General features: G+C 38.7%; 4 protein-coding genes across 5 annotated transcripts; 2 read left to right on the forward strand and 2 right to left on the reverse strand.

The window, feature by feature from the left end:
• The first annotated feature begins 2 nt into the window (after window positions 1-2).
• On the forward strand, window positions 3-3,840 carry LOC122410617 (uncharacterized). Its single transcript, XM_043418891.1, has 4 exons — window positions 3-50; window positions 1,187-1,579; window positions 1,821-3,056; window positions 3,706-3,840. The coding sequence occupies exons 2-3, from the start codon at window positions 1,418-1,420 to the stop codon at window positions 3,009-3,011; spliced, it is 1,353 nt and encodes a 450-aa protein (XP_043274826.1). The 5' UTR covers window positions 3-50; window positions 1,187-1,417; the 3' UTR covers window positions 3,012-3,056; window positions 3,706-3,840.
• On the reverse strand, window positions 3,522-9,796 carry LOC122410615 (amidophosphoribosyltransferase-like). Of its 2 annotated transcripts, none has more exons than XM_043418889.1 (8): window positions 9,515-9,796; window positions 6,495-6,719; window positions 6,116-6,408; window positions 5,669-5,918; window positions 5,315-5,548; window positions 5,106-5,233; window positions 4,697-4,918; window positions 3,522-3,987 (listed from the first exon to the last, which is right to left on the reverse strand). In XM_043418889.1, exons 2-8 carry the CDS (start codon window positions 6,700-6,702, stop codon window positions 3,715-3,717), a joined length of 1,608 nt encoding a protein of 535 aa, XP_043274824.1. In that variant the 5' UTR covers window positions 6,703-6,719; window positions 9,515-9,796; the 3' UTR covers window positions 3,522-3,714. The 2 variants fall into 2 exon arrangements, with proteins under 2 accessions (XP_043274824.1, XP_043274823.1); XM_043418888.1 differs by having other exon boundaries at window positions 5,315-5,551.
• A 212-nt stretch (window positions 9,797-10,008) lies between these two features.
• Window positions 10,009-13,713, forward strand: Paics (PAICS bifunctional enzyme). Its single transcript, XM_043418892.1, has 5 exons — window positions 10,009-10,287; window positions 10,857-11,180; window positions 11,812-12,431; window positions 12,959-13,103; window positions 13,257-13,713. Exons 1-5 carry the CDS (start codon window positions 10,281-10,283, stop codon window positions 13,421-13,423), a joined length of 1,263 nt encoding a protein of 420 aa, XP_043274827.1. The 5' UTR covers window positions 10,009-10,280; the 3' UTR covers window positions 13,424-13,713.
• On the reverse strand, window positions 13,714-16,159 carry LOC122410616 (xaa-Pro aminopeptidase 3-like). Its single transcript, XM_043418890.1, has 4 exons — window positions 16,008-16,159; window positions 14,653-15,585; window positions 14,166-14,528; window positions 13,714-14,002 (listed from the first exon to the last, which is right to left on the reverse strand). Exons 1-4 carry the CDS (start codon window positions 16,069-16,071, stop codon window positions 13,833-13,835), a joined length of 1,530 nt encoding a protein of 509 aa, XP_043274825.1. The 5' UTR covers window positions 16,072-16,159; the 3' UTR covers window positions 13,714-13,832.
• Between the last annotated feature and the right edge of the window lie 33 nt (window positions 16,160-16,192).

The following is a 16,192-nucleotide window of genomic DNA, read 5'->3' on the forward strand; positions in this document are numbered from 1 at the left end:
TATCTCATATGTGACTCAGCAAGATTCAAGTGTTCTAATTCTTCTAAATGGTAAATATAATGAAACTGTTGCTCTGCTAACGGGTAGAAGTAAAACGGAAAAAACCCCTCGGTGTTGAAAGATTTTTCCGTCGCGGTAATTGAAATTCAATTGTAACGCTTCTTCCTCTATCCGCAATTATTTTTTTATCATAACGAAAACCATAGCAATATACCTAAAATATACAACTAGCAAAAAAACAATGAAATAGCTTCTTTCCTTGTCCACGCACTTTGAAGCTTTTGCTTAGGTATGCACGCGTTTCCTTTTTTTTGACCTGCTCTTGGATTTGGGGCAGTCTTTTCTTGTATCACATACAGCACATGCTGCTAAACACCTTTCTGGGGAAAGTTGAAAGGGAAGGGATGAGGAGAAAATTCAATGGGGGGAAACACTTGCGAATGCACAAAAACTCATTCATAAATGAATGACCTCGGGAATAACCCATTAAGGAAGTTGAGGCTGTACAGTCATTTTTTTTACCCAAAAGTTATGACCTGTACCTTTCAAAAGTTAGGCCAGTTTACAGCCGTGGTTTACAAAGAAAAAAGTTGGGAAAAAAAGACGAAAAACGGGTGAAAGTTCATTCGAAAACACGAACGGTCACGATCCTAGCCTCAAAAAACTGCACGCGAAATAGATTATTGTTAATATAATCTCAGTAAATCTCCTATAATAAATCTGAAAAAATGACATTATTCAGCAAGCCTTGCTCATGTTGTCGAAAAAATTTCATATTTTTAGCATCATTTTTAACGGAGATATCACTGAATGTGTCTTGACTTTTCATAAAATTACATGTTATTTGGTCCAAATTGTTATTGATTTTTCTCAGCAACGACGCTTCTAAACTGTCCTCTATAAGATGCAGTCGGTAAAAGCGATGACACCATGCCTCAACTTCCTTATAACGACACTAACGGCTGTTTTCTCCGACGCGTTTAAACTCCGATTAACGTTGGAGAAAACGGGCATAAATGATCCTTGAGAAATATGATAATAATAATGATGATTTTTTTAAATCGGTTAGTTTAGCATGAAATGTTTTTTATTAATATTTTTCAATGAATCACGCATCACGCTCATTGGTTATATTCTTTTTCATATTTTTCAAATGGACGAATACCCCGACAAACTTTTACCCAAGTCGGAGATTTAACCAAACGGACAAGTTCACGGAGATTCGTTACGTTTCAACAGAGGTTTCAAGTTTCAATTTGTTTTGAAATACACTCGAGCCATAACCCGAATTGCCGTTGCTAATACATTGCCAACAGGTTATGTGCCGACTCATAATTTTTTATATAAATGAATAAATATTTTTTAAGTTAGCATCGAAAGTGGCTAAAACTCGTAAAAAAACAATAATTCTTTAATAATGTTGAACGATGATGATGAGTTGCCAGACGATGAAGAAGAAATTCTTGTTTATGTGGAGTTTGACGGATCCGTTGCGAGCAATACATTGAGTAATGAAAAATTACAGTTCGATATGATCGGATTGGATAAGGAACATCCTATCATGCAAGTCAACGGGAAGGTAAAATATATTAATAAAAATCAAAAAAATTTACTACTAATTTTAACATGTTAAGATAATTTGTTCTGTGCAATCGTTAAAAAAACCGTTGAATAAAATATTCTTTAAATTTTAACCATCAAAAGTAATTTAAAAAAATAGTTATCAAAAAGTAATTTCAATACAGAAATTGCAACATAATTATTTCCATTAATAATTGACAGTAATAATTGTAATTAAAGCATTGAACTAAAATTTTCAGTTTTATGAAGGAACGTATCGCAATGCAGTAGGAACATACATGTTCTTTGAAAGTGACAAACATCCGCACGTGGATGATCCAGTTTTCGATGTAACCCCAAGCTTGAAATACTTGGCCAAAACTCGGAAAGTCCTCAGAATGAACAGAATCTTTGTGGAACCAAAAACAGAGTTACTTGGTGATTCAAAAGATCCCGAGTGCTTGCCAACCATGGAAGCAGTAAAAAAGGCTGGAGTACCACCGCGTTATCAAGAAGAAACTTTAGAATCATGGAGAAGAATTCGTGAGGATAGAATGAAAGCATTGAACGATTATCTAGAAAAACAGCGTGTCAGGGAAGAAAAAAAATCACAAGGAATCGAGCCAGATTCTGCCTCTGACGATGATAACCCCTTTGCTGTTTACAAACCTCCAACCAAACACAAAAAAAACAAGCATCTGGAGAATCGAGAGAGTTCTAAGGCTGAAGAACATCGTAAGACTCCATCGATAGAAAAAATTCATAATGAACCTGCACAAAGCAATGAAAAAACTGCCAAAGATTGTTTCCAAGTTTCTGTTGGTGCAAGTCCTCCGGGAATATCCTGCAGTATGATGGACGATCCCGGACCTTCGACTTCCAAAAACAGCAAACCATGGACCAGTCCGTCAAGCGATAAACACGGTGAGACTTTCTCCAACTCTGATTCTGAGGATGTTAATCGCATGAATATTCCAAATATCAAAAGCTTGCACAGAGCAACGGTGCAAGTTGGAACGCGGATGAAAATTCGAAAGTATGGAAAAGTTGGTAAAAAGAAATTGAAAAAAACGGACTCGTCTGGTGCAGTGAAAACCAAGGAGGTGCGCTCGAAAACCAAGGGGAAAAAGGATTTTCATAAAAACGATACGGATACCCGACCAAACGAGGTATCGGAAATGGATGAAAATGAAAAAAAAAAGGACGAAGAGCCAGTGAAGACGCTGGAAAGTATGGCGTCTTTGTCCATTAATAATTCGACTGAACAATCTGAAAAAAACGTGGACTGTGAGGTGCTCGAATGTCCTGAGAAAACGGAATCTTTGATCGATCAGAAAAAATTGGAGAAGCAACGTAAACGCGACGAGAAAATGCTGCTCTTGGCAAATAAATTGAAACAAGCTGCCGAAGAACAAAGACTCAAAAATCAGAGTTCCGAGGGGACTCCTTGATTAGAAAATTCGTCGATGGAAAGTTAAACGCGAGTTTCTTCGTAGGTGAGCCAAAAAATATTAAGGATTAAGAATCGAGGATTTTCAGGAACTCAACGTTCATAAACGCTGTTCGGGACCATATCAAATAAATAATCTGCCAATTTTTTCAAATTTTGTTTTTATAACAAAAATATTAATTTGTACATATCTCCCTCGTCGGTTAAACCAATAACCAAGTACAAACGACCTATGGATATTTGCAGCTGAAAATAAAGAAAATAGCAAGAATAAAACGTTCTCAAATTCACATTTCGCAGTGTCATTTCGAGGGGATGATTAAATTCTACACTAAACTCGTTACAAAAGATACGAAACAAAGCTAAACTAATTTCACCAAGCTGCTCAGCTGTGTAAATCAAAAAGAAACATTTCAACCGATTTTTCAACAGACAGAAAATCAATTTTTATCACTATACAAAAATAATAAATGGACACCCTCATTTCCAGAGGGAATAATGACGTACGCAATTAAGGATGGCAATTCACGTGGCTATATTTTCAAAACCATTGTAAATACTGAATCCATCTGATCGATAATCAATTCACCGGTGAATCAATTTAACGAAAACGTCATGATGGATTCATCATCAATATAGTAGAAAAATTCGAATAAATCCTGCACATTTTTTCACTTTTTTCTTTACTGTTCCAGGACTTTATTTCACCAGTCGAGATCGCCTGGTAATTCGTCAGGATATTCGCCGGTGAGGCACGCCGTGCAGTGGCCTATGTAACTACTCTCCCGGTTGTCCATTCCATATCTTACAGCCTCGACGAGACCCTCCACCGAGAGATAAGTCAAACTGTCTGCACCGACGTGTTTCGCCAACTTAACGCTGTCCAAACGGTTCGCTATCAATTCTTCTCTCGTTGGTATATTTATGCCCATGTAACATGGATATTTGAGTGGCGGAGATGCTATCCTTATGTGTACCTGCAAAAATGCACAAACATTTATGATTCATTTCGCATGAAAACCCGATCAATTCATTGGTGAGCGTAAAATGTCAAAGGAATAGGAGAACTTCGTTGTTTTTTTTTTTTTTCTTTAATATAATCAATCACGATAGCTCTGTAATAAAAAATGTAAATTTTTAACGAATACTATTGATCATGATGATTCTTCGAGCTAAATTTTCACGTCGAAATGAACAACGAAAAATCGTACGAAATTTTGTGTCATGATATTCAGACTATTTTGAGCGTTTCCTTTCTCTTTGCAACTCAACAAAAAAAAACTATTTAAAATCTTTGCCGAAGAAAGTGATTCTGGAATCCTACATTGTCATTCTCGATAGACTAGCCAATGAATCGAATGCATGGGAAAGGTAACAAAGTTTTATTACCTGACGGATCAAGTCCTGCAGTAAAAATAACATCGTAAAGTCCATAGAAATGTGTTCGAACTCTAAAGGGTCAAATACTACTGCATTTCTTGATCAACTTCCATGAATACAAAATGAAATTTTGGTCTTGATGTGAGTAATTATTGTGATCTCGTAGAAAAGCACAATGAAACGTTAATCTTCTTCGGTTTGAATGTCGAGTTTAAATCTCTTTTAAAATTTGGAAATATCAGTTTTATTGGGGGGCACATTGCTCGTCGGACAATAAAACTGTAAATAAAAATGCTCAGCATTTACCTGCTTAGCACCAGCATCACGGAGCAGCTTGATAATGGGACCAATCGTATTACCCCTGACGATTGAATCATCAATGAGAATGATTTTTCTACCTCTGACGTTTTCCGAGAGAGCGCCGAATTTTTTGGCTACCCCAAGTTGTCGTAACCTCGTGCTCGGTTGAATGAACGTTCTTCCTACGTATCTGTTTTTGCAAAGGACCTCGGCGAATGGGATTTTCGACTGAAAAATCATTTTTTATGTTAAAAATAAGATTCCTTCTGGTTTATTACTAATGAATATTATTTTATATCAAGGATGAAAAGCATGAAATAAAAATGAATGGAATTTGATTTCGACCGTTTTATCAACTTGATATTGAGGTTTGAGATTTCAGATTGGATTTAAAAATGTTTTATTGATAATATACCTGTCTGGCGTAACCATGAGCAGCCGCAGTTCCAGATTCCGGTACAGAGCTCACGATATCGGCTTCGATGGGAGATTCAATCGCAAGAACCCTTCCGCACTGCATGCGAACCGAATAAACCATTTGGCCTGAAAAAATGGTTTCAGTTACTCAACAATTCACGATCGTCCGAGTTGCTTTATTCACGACTTGAAAAATACGATATTTACCTTCGAAAATACTGTCGCTCCTCGCAAAATAGACGTACTCGAAGATGCAGAAAGCCTGAGGTTTCTTGTCGGGTCTCTCGACGATGTCGATGGTTTTGATACCCTCACGAGTGAGTTCGACTATTTCACCGGGAAATACTTCTCGGACGTAGCGAGCACCGATGCTGAGAAAGCCGCAGGATTCGGAGGATATCACCCAACCCTCGGCGTCGTCGTCGTCGTCGGATTCACTTCCTGCTACGAATGAAAATTACAGATTTATGTATTTTTTTTGTTGTATATTCTTTTTTTATTTTATCGTGAAAAATGCTGTGTATTTGGCTCTTCGAAACTGATCGATATTTCGTTACTCACCGAGTTTACCTATTGGCACTATTTTTCCCAGGCACAGAGGTCGATTACCGTAAGGATCCCGGACTCCATAGATTTTGTCTCTCTGCATTATCACCAGAGAATATGAGAGAGGAGCCAATTGCATCAAATGTTTTATACGCGCTGGCCAATCCGGACCGTTCACCTCACCCTCTGGAGGATTCAAGCACAAGGCTTGCGTTATAAGCTCTGAATCCGAGTGCGTCGATAGTCCAACTCCACGACCGAGTACCTTTCACGTCAGATGTACGCGTTACTTAATCTTTATGTCTCGAATGTTTCAATTTTCCGGAGACTCGATCTCCCATTAAACATTGAAATATGACTTTGGAATTGGGACTATTTCTTCATGGGACAAATCATTGCCATAATTAATTTTCTACACGATTTCTATGTTGACAAATTTCTGTTCTAATTGCTTAAAATTACCATTTTTCTCAGGGATTCCGTGTTGACGAGCTCGCCGTTGTGTGCAACAGCGAGAGCGCCGTGAGCGGTATGAACGACGAAGGGTTGACAGTTGACTTCTTCACTGGCCGCACTGGTGCTGTACCTCGTGTGACCAATGCCCAGGTTACCCCGCAATTTCTTCATGTTTTCATCGTTGAAAATGTTGTTTATCATGCCCATGCCTTTGTGAACGTGGAAAGATTTGGCACAGACACCTTCGCTCGTGACAATACCAGCGCTCTCTTGTCCTCTGTGCTGCAGAGCGACGAGTCCTAAAAATTCATTGACGAATGAGTATGGAGTCAAGCAATCGCGAGGAACGATATATTTTGATGAAAAATTGATGAAAAAAACTCACCGAGGCAAACAACTTGACCGACGTCAATTTGCGAAGGCCAATCGCCAGCGGCGATGCAACCAAACACACCGCACTCATGTGTCAAACCGGAAGTCCTTTGGCCACGAGTTTCACCTTTGCTGCGTGGTTTTCTCGCGAGCGTTTTGTGATCGATCGACAAACGGGCCATCGAGGCCGTTTCCAAGTCGTCAACTGTGTCGCAAGACATTTCTTCCTTGCGATAATCTGTCGAGAAAGAAATTAACGAACCCGATAAATCGACCCGCCAACTCAAATGCTTCGCGATCTGCTTCGTTACACCACCGAGACACGAGACTAAATAGCACCAACGTTTAGCTAATCTGCCAATATATGACGAAATGAGAACCAGAGGAGAGGTCAAAGAACATCCAAGCGGTCTTCGCTGTACGTTATTCCAAAAACATCATTTTATATACAGGGTGTTCCATTTCTATCAAAGCTTTCAATCATCTCGAAAAAAACATTCTTTACAAATCATTTTTTGCCAAGAGTTTTCAAGGGCAAAATTGAATAGAAATTATACATTTTTTATCATGCTTCTAGAAAATTTTGTCACAACTTCCAAGCACTATGAACAGAAATTCCTTGGCTCTAAAAACTCCAGAAATAAAGCACTTTAAGGGTGGCTTTAAACTGCTGCTTTTTTAAAAGTCATAAATCCTAGAGGAGTGGCGCGATATCATTTTCAAGCTTTTTTTTAATAAACTGAATGAGTGTTAATCAAGAAAATATATTGACTCGGGGTTTGACGTTTGATTTAGTTCTGCAGTATTTCGCCTATTTCAAGTTGATTGAACGAGAAAAATAGTCTTTTTGCTTCAAAAACCCACGTGCACTCTTAAAGTTTTTGAACTCACTTGAAAGCAATGTTTCCGAAGGAATCATTATTTAATGTTTTCACAATTTTGACAGTGACCCAAATTTCAAGCCGCTCCGATTGTTTTCAATGAGATCTTCAATGCATCAATGCCAATTTTCATTATCAAAATGTGTATGCGTAGCGAAATGTGATGAAAATTTTATCAAACTACCGCTGTATTGCGTTATAAAATTTCGAAATTTCGGCCTCAAATAACACATGATAAATAATAATTAATTTCGATACATTATCGCTAGTAAGAAACTGCATGGGCTGTTTTAAAAAAAAGGTTTTATTGGTAATCCCGCCCAAAATGATTCAATCTCGATACGCATTGAAAGCTCCCAAATACTTTTCAATGATATTTGTAAGATTTCGCATAAATTTCACAAGATTAGTTATTCGTCGACATAAGCAAAGTAGGCCCGACCCCGAAGGAAGTTTTACGCGTACGTTTCCACTCAAATATTTCATTCAAACGTATTTTCGACCCTCAGTTATGTAACAAATGTTTGGAAAACTTCGACTATCGCTAAACGGAATTCTTCCAGTGCTCATTGAACGATTTCCAATCAGTTTTTTCAACGTGACGAACACGAGAGTTTTTTTTTGCCATTATTCGAATTCGTTACGTTATCGAAATTGGATAAAAATTTTTTAGTTGCGTCCGTCTGTGCAGAACACGCAAAACATGAAAACATCGTTTGTCAGCATGCGCCAAGTTTATCTAGTTTCTCGTGTACGTTTCCGACCAAAACAGAAACATATGATTGATGCACAATAGCTGTGGGGGTTTGAAGGAACGTTCAAACTTGAGAAATCGAAGATATCGTCCTATCTGTGACAAAGACCCCACAGGGATCTTTCCAGTTTTTCCTTATCTTCACTGCTCTTATAAACTATTGACCCCCCGCAATGCAACTCGCATGTTTTTCGCTCCTTCTCGGTCAATCGCGAGTATAAATGATTTATTTCGCAATGCGATTTCATCATCGTTCTCTACGCGTTGCAAATCGACAATATTGTATCTCGTGCGCTCTCGTGTCTTTGAAAATATTTGCGATTAATGCTTATTTACTTTTGCAAGGTTTTTCCCTTCACGTCTTTACTCTATTGAGTTTAAATAAGTGTGCGTTCAGCTGATTAAACGTTAATTACACAGATTTCATAGCATAGCAGAAACACATTTCTCAACACTTTTTCAACACGTTGATTACGAATTCAAACGATTGTTACCTCCAAACGAGGATAATTTTTGTATGCTTTTTGGATAACTTTAAAAAAGTGACGTTTCGTTTGTTTTTAGCATTATAAATTTCATTGGGAACCAATTGAGAAAGGAAAGCTCGAGTTTCTCCTTAATAACGTAGGTTGATGAATGAAAACTGAAAAGAAGATGGCACACCAATTGTCTAAACGTCAAAACTTTTCAGTTTTTTCGCCATACTAAAGTTCGATTAAATTTTACGTTCTGTTAATTGCTGCTAACTGAAGAATTCACACTCCATTTTAGCCAAAGAATCTTGAACGCGGAACTTACTAGGAAAAAACTCCAAAATGTTACGCTTTATTGGACGGTGTATCGACTCTGACTCTCGCTCTTTTGAGGTCGTGAACGACCTAGTACGTTTGCTGACACACGTTAAAATAGATCGCTAGAGAAAAAGTCGCATACAGAGCGAGAATTCGTTCAAGGCCATATGATCTTTCTCGTTCCTCCCTGACACGTTGTTCCAACGGGCTCGAGATAGTCGCAGCCATTCGTTTTTAGGACCATTCTAGAGCGATATTTAAATGCGATAATTGATACGAGAGTCTGTCGATTATCAGAGTTAAATCCGAAATTTATATAAAATGAATTTCCACGTGTTTTGTGAATGATTGATAGAAAATTGTGGTTTCGGATCAAGGGAAAGAAGCACCGAGTTTCAAGTGAGACTGGAAAAAAATTGATTTTCTATGGACGTTGGTAAAATCTGCCAATTCTATCAGTAGGTCACACAATTTTTGACAGTAGCTGTACAGCCACTTGTTGGACGGAGAATTCCCGCGTGTCTGAGCCCGAAACTCCATGGGCCCAGGTAAAATTTCAAATCGGTTTAAAAAGAAACGTAGAACTTTGCTCCAAAGATTGACTTACCTTCGATAAATTTTCCGGGCAGCAAAAGTGCAGTTTAGAGCAGAGTTTGGAGGCCGATGCTCGCCCCACGTGCGTCTCAAATTTGTGTCTACTTCGTAACGACGTCGGCGAAGCGCTTCGTGAGCGAAAAAATAACGTGTGTCGCGTCCCGCTCACTGACACACGAATGAGCGCTCGTAGCCAATTGCGAAAGGGCCTTTTGAAACTCGTGAGTTTTCACCGCCTCCCCCTTACACATTTATCGTTCTTTATTTCGGCTCTTCTTTCGGCCCCTCGTCAGAATCGACAGCACACTGAAATTTCCTGCCACGTGCTTTTCTCCTTCAGCGAGTCTCAACTTTTTAGGAACTCTTCGACGGTTCTTCTCACAGACAAAGTAGACGAATTTATCTCGTTTTGAAATATCATGAGAATCGTAAACAAATATTTCGTTCGACTTATATTTTCGATAAATTCTATTTACCAAAATTCAACAGTCGTTGAGAACGTTTGTTTTCGCATAGCCGTGAAGCGCCTGCCTGCTTTGGAAATAATATTCAGCCCGCGAATAGGGGGATAAGAGTTGACGACGAGTGGGAGACGATTTTCGACATTGGCTCGATCGAACCCTCCGGGGCGAACGAGATAAAGCCAATAAGAAAAACAACGAGTTTTTCGAACCAATCCCTCGAGCGTGGAATGTAGTGGGGAGCAAAGAGAACGAAGAAAATCCGCGTGGCCGGCCCGTTGAGCCGGGCATTAGCAGGCAAGCGTCAGAACTGCGATCATGGCTGGTAAGTTTTTTTTTTCGATATCGTTATACTGAAGAAATGAAAAATGTGTAATCGCAACGTTCAATCTGAAACGGAGAAAACGAATTGCCACATTTTTGCTTGTGATTAACTGGAAGAATTCGAGATTTCTAGAAAATACTTGTTACGAATTTCAATTTTTGGCTGTGGGAATAAAATTTTTGTTGGACTGTACCCATGAATATATGTCGGCCAGATAAAATTTCTGGACGTCGCGCGTGCTCTGCGGTGCCGGCAAACCTCGTCCCGAGGCATTAATTTTTTTCGATTTTTTCTTCATTTTTTATTTTAGCTAACCCATTGTATGAAGCATAATTAAAAAAAAAAAAACATCGTTGTGCATATCATAGGGTTTGTAAGCTCGTTAGAAAATCTTTTTTGTTAATTTATCGGAAAAATAGTAATTTATGCAACGAGAGCGAGAAACGAAGAGTAACGTTGCGCGAGATTTCGTAAAATTGCACGCTCGGAACAGCAATAACGAAAATTCGATTCGTCAAGCATTGAACGAGTTGACAATGGAGGAAAATAAATTTCGATTTATGTTGCAGGATTGAAAACCGGTAAACTCATTATCGAGGGTAAAACGAAGCAAGTTTTCGAGCTTGTGGACGATCCGACGTTGTGCCTTCTCCAGAGCAAAGATCGTATAACAGCTGGAGATGGTGTCAAATCTCACGCGCTCGAGGGCAAAGCCGCAATCAGTACGGCCACCACGGCTAAAGTATTCCAACTTTTGAATCAAGCTGGACTTAACACTGCTTTTGTCAAAGTTGTCAGTGAAACAGCTTTTGTCGCTAAAAAATGCGAAATGGTGCCGATCGAGTGGGTCACTCGAAGATTAGCTACCGGAAGCTTTTTGAAAAGACATCCAGGTGATTTCATTGTTGCAACAATAAATTTTTTCAAGAATTTACTCAAACTTAGCAATATTCCCAAAACATTACAAAAGTAAATTATATTTTTATGTTATTTTTTATATCGTCCCGTATTCACTTGAATATCGTTTCGTTAGTCATTCATTTTGCAGTATTTATTTGTGTGGAGAAGAAAAATTATGTTATTGGCCATTCGTCTGCAAAATGATATTGACAAATTTTAATTTCGTCGTTACAATTATTTACTTTTATTTACAATAATTTTAACCCTACACCTCATGTGCCTTTTTTCATACCCTCAACCTCATGACCGGGGTTTGAACGCACCCCACTCTTTTTCTGCTTATAAATCCGGTCCTACGATGCTAAACTGACTTTATCCTACACCATTTTCTTCGTTTTTTTATAACGAAAATAATGATGTACGATAAAACTAATTTCAATTGAATTTATATATTAAAAAATCCGTCGATAATCAGTCGATAATGTCGCTTGTTAGGACGGGAGCGTAGTTTGAAGTTCGCGTGGGGTGTGCTCACACCCCAGTCATGCGTTCTAGGGTTAATTACGATTTTCCATTAATTTGGGGCTCTCGAAATAATATTTATTCAATACGATTTATTTTCAGGCGTTCCTGAAGGATATCGTTTCAACCCTCCCCTGCAGGAGACCTTTTTCAAAGACGACGCGAATCACGACCCGCAATGGTCGGAGCAGCAGATAATATCGGCGGCTTTTAAGCTGAATGGAGTTGTAATTGGGAAGGATGAGGTTGACGTAATGAGAAGAACAACGCTGACAGTGTTCGAGGTACTCGAGAGAGCCTGGTCGACGAGAGACTGTGCTTTGATCGACATGAAGATCGAATTCGGAGTAGATTCGAACGGAGAAATAATGGTCGCCGATATAATCGACAGTGATTCTTGGCGCCTGTGGCCCTCGGGTGATAAGAGGCTGATGAAGGACAAGCAAGTTTACAGAAATTTGGCAACCGTAACTGACGCTGATCTCAGTACGGTGAAACGCAATTTCGAATGGGTCGCCGAACAGCTCGATTATTTGGTCCCACCTCCTAGTTCCCTAGTCGTTATTCTTATGGGCTCGCCTTCCGACGAAGAGCATTGCAAGAAAATAGCGCATCACGCCAAGTCACTCGGTCTCAACGCGCAACTTCGAGTCAGCAGCGCGCACAAAGCCACGGAAGAAACTTTGCGGATTCTTGCTGAATACGAAGGCAGTTCTGAAAAGGTATAGAAATTGAATCTTTTAAATGAGAATCTTCCAGAAGTGTGGTGCAGTCTGATTTTTGGACGAGTTTAGCTTTTTCCGAATTTCTAGAATTATTGGATTTAGTAAGTGAAGAAAAACTGTACGATTTGTCGAATCAGTTGGCAATCTTTCCTTCAAAAAATTCAATAGTTCTCTTCCAAGGCACACTATTGAGTTCTTCAAATATGTTTCTCTCACGATTTTCTCTTAATTCGCCGATTTCGGTGCAATCTTAACGAAGCTCTTCAAAATTTTCGTCTCGCTGTGTAAACAAAAATAAAAATGAATTATCTAATTACGATGACGCTCCCGAAGCTTTGATTGGTAGCGTACACTTGAATGACCCGTCATCGACTCGTAGCGATAGTATAATCGGGCAGTTAACTGTTCGATAAGACAAAAATAGTTACGACAATTAAGAATTATTCGTTGCCCTCTCTATCGACACAGATTCCTTCTCTTTTAACCTTTTCTTTCATATTTTTTTATTATTCTGTCGATCGTAGGTGGTGTTGGTCGCTGTCGCCGGCAGAAGCAACGGTTTGGGTCCAGTTCTCTCCGGCAACACACCGTTCCCGGTCATCAATTGCCCTCCAGTCAAGCCGGATAACGTGGCACAGGACGTTTGGTCTTCTCTCAATGTTCCATCGGGTCAGTTTTCAAAATATTCGTACCGATATTTGTAGCTGGATTTCCTACTCAACTTCCACGAAACATGATTGTGAAAAAATGTTGAAAAAACATTTCTCAACTTTGATTTGTCGGAATGAATTTTAATGTAAAACCTTGAATTTCTCTTATCAGGTCTCGGTTGCACAACTGTACTTTATCCTGAGAGCGCGGCCCTCGCAGCTGCCCAAATTCACGCTCTTCATGATCATATTGTATGGTCGCGTCTGCGGGTCAAGCAACTGACGAATTTCATCAGCCTCAAGAAAGCTGACGTCAAATTGCGCAATTTATCAATTTAATTGAGACTTATTCGCAACGAATAATCAAGCGGAAAAAGAAACTTTTATACAACTATTTTTATACTGTTACATTCGTTTTAACTGACATTCGGAAATCCAATTTGTTCATCAATACAAATGTTTATGATAGCGTTAGTTGTCTACACCATGCTCTTATTGTTGCTCGTAGTTTTGTACTGGGTACAAATTTACAATATTCGTTTGTTCCCGACAAGGCAAGTTTTCGAATAAAATTTGTCCGGTTCGGCGCATCCACGGATATAATAAACTTTACTACTCTCCAAGATTAATCTCATTTGTACAGAGTTTTTTTTATTATTTCAAATATTTACATAAAACGATGATAATGTCATTTTATTAAAATGTCATTTGCCCAATGTGTTTGTCGACAGTTTATTTACAAGACATATCACGATTGATTTTTCTTTGCGAGTTCCTCTATGTCGGAAATCTCCTTTGGACAACTCGCGGTCAGTACGACTGGTCCGTTTTCTTGAATTAAAACATCGTCTTCGATTCGGATACCTAAACCATGGAATTCTGGTGGTGCCATTTGATTTCGCGGGCTCACGTAGATGCCTGAGAATGAAATGGAACAAGTATTATCAAGCATCGACAGTCTTTTTAATAGAGAAGTTCTACTTTTTTTAAAAAGTGTCAATGACTGAAACAAAAATTTCTCTTGCACGAATGTTTATTTTTCAAAGTTTTTGTATAGAATCCTTGTCCTCATTATTTTTACCTGGTTCCATCGTAACAACCATTCCTGGTTTGATGCTTGTTGCCCTCGAGATCATTCCGGTGTCATGAACATCCATACCAAGATAATGACTGACATGGTGAGGGCAGTAAGTGTAAGCGGCAGCACGTAATTTTTCGCCACTTAAATTGGACGGTATGAGCCCGATTTCCTGGAGTCGTTGTCCCAAAAGTACACACATGTCGTGAAACACTTGATCAAGATTAGGGAATTCTGTGAGCTGCGGGATCAGAGTCTTTTGGACGTCCAAAACAATTTCGTAGAGAACGCGTTGTTGGGGAGTGAAAGTTCCATTTACGGGCCAAGTTCTCGTTATATCTGATGTGTATCCGTGGTATTCACAGCCTACGAAATCATGAAGGAGAAAAATATATTGACTGTACATTTTCATTTCGGACAGTGTTTGAAAAATAGAAAACTGATTGGATTTTAATGGACGTGGACTTGCGTATGAGGAATTGTTACTAACCAGCATCCATAAGGATCATTTCGCCATTTTGAACAATTTGATTATTTTTAATGTAGTGTATAACATTGGCGTTAGCACCACCAGCAACGACCGGAGGATAGCCCAATAATTCAGCTCCGTTCATTCGGCACTCGTAATCAACAGTTGCGAATAATTGATGTTCGCTCATACCAGGTTTAGAAACTTCTATAGTTTTAGCTATGGCAGCTGATGCCACTTCGCAGCTCTTCCGCATCAAATCAATTTCTGCTTTGGATTTAATCAGACGAATTTCATGAAACGCTCGCTTGGGCGATACGAAAGTTTGACTGTTCGTTAGTTGAAGGACGTTCATTAATTTTTTATGCAATTCCAGTTGTAATATGCTTGTGTTGTCGTACCAGATGGAACTTTTCTTATTTTCCATCAAATATGACACGAGATATTTCTCAAAATCTCCCACAGGCAATCCTTCATCCACATCGAACATTTGAACAACAGCGTCGACTCCGGTTCTTGGACCATCCCACAGTTCGGAATACTGGTCTTTTCTTCTCACAAAAAGACGCGAGGAACAGTCCTGACGATGAAGGAACAAGACCAGAATAGATTCAGGTTCTTGGCATCCCGTGAAATACAAGAAGTCTGTGTTTTGTCGAAAAATATAGGGGATCTTATCAGACATGTAGACTATGTTCGATGACGGTATTATAACAATGTGTGAATTTTCAGGGTTCTTTGTCACATACTCGTCTGCCAATATTCGTGCTGCCAACTTTTCTCTACGTTCACGAAATTCTTCGAGTTTCAAGCCTGGTAGTAATTCACCTGGTTTCACTAAGTGCGGGTGAGTCGCATTTGTTGGTTGACCATAAGATACTGAGGAATGACGCGCTTGACTTGTACATTGCGCTGTGTTTTGGGTAGCAAAGCTCGAGTAGCAGGCCCCAATACCTGTCAATCATAAACAATTGATGGGCATGAGTCAATTCCAATAAATTTATGTAATTTGAACAGTTTTCAACAAATGAAAGAAAATAAAAAGAAATTTTTAGTAAAAAATTTCACATATTTCTACTGCTATATTTAAAGAAAACTGAGAGAAAATACTTTTCTGCAGTTGACTATGACCCCAGAGAGGTCGAATATTAAGAATACCATTGAGGGTTTTAAATGCCTTTAATGTAAAAACTGTATAAAAATCAATAATTGTTCGTGATAAAACCTTTAAATATTACTTTTCATTCACAAAAATCTTCAAAAACTAATAAAAAGTGAATTGGTGTGGCAAAATTGACGAAAATTATCATAACCTAAATCGAGCAATTCTTCTAAGAGAAAAGTTTCTTTTTTGAATCAAACTGCTCATAGTTTACCTCGATTGTCTATTCTAAACCCATTCAGATGTTTCAAGGAACACAATAATCTAAAGCCGAGCATATTTCTAGACAATTTTGAGTAATAATATTAGCAGTAGCAACTGAGTACTGACTTATTTTTTATTTGGCGGGCCGGAAAACTGAGGCTCATCGGTGCGTGTTGAAAGGCCGTTGATTGGTTG

The sequence above is a fragment of the Venturia canescens genome, chromosome 5, assembly GCF_019457755.1.
Source record: "Venturia canescens isolate UGA chromosome 5, ASM1945775v1, whole genome shotgun sequence".
In the NCBI taxonomy this organism is placed as follows: Eukaryota; Metazoa; Arthropoda; class Insecta; order Hymenoptera; family Ichneumonidae; genus Venturia; species Venturia canescens.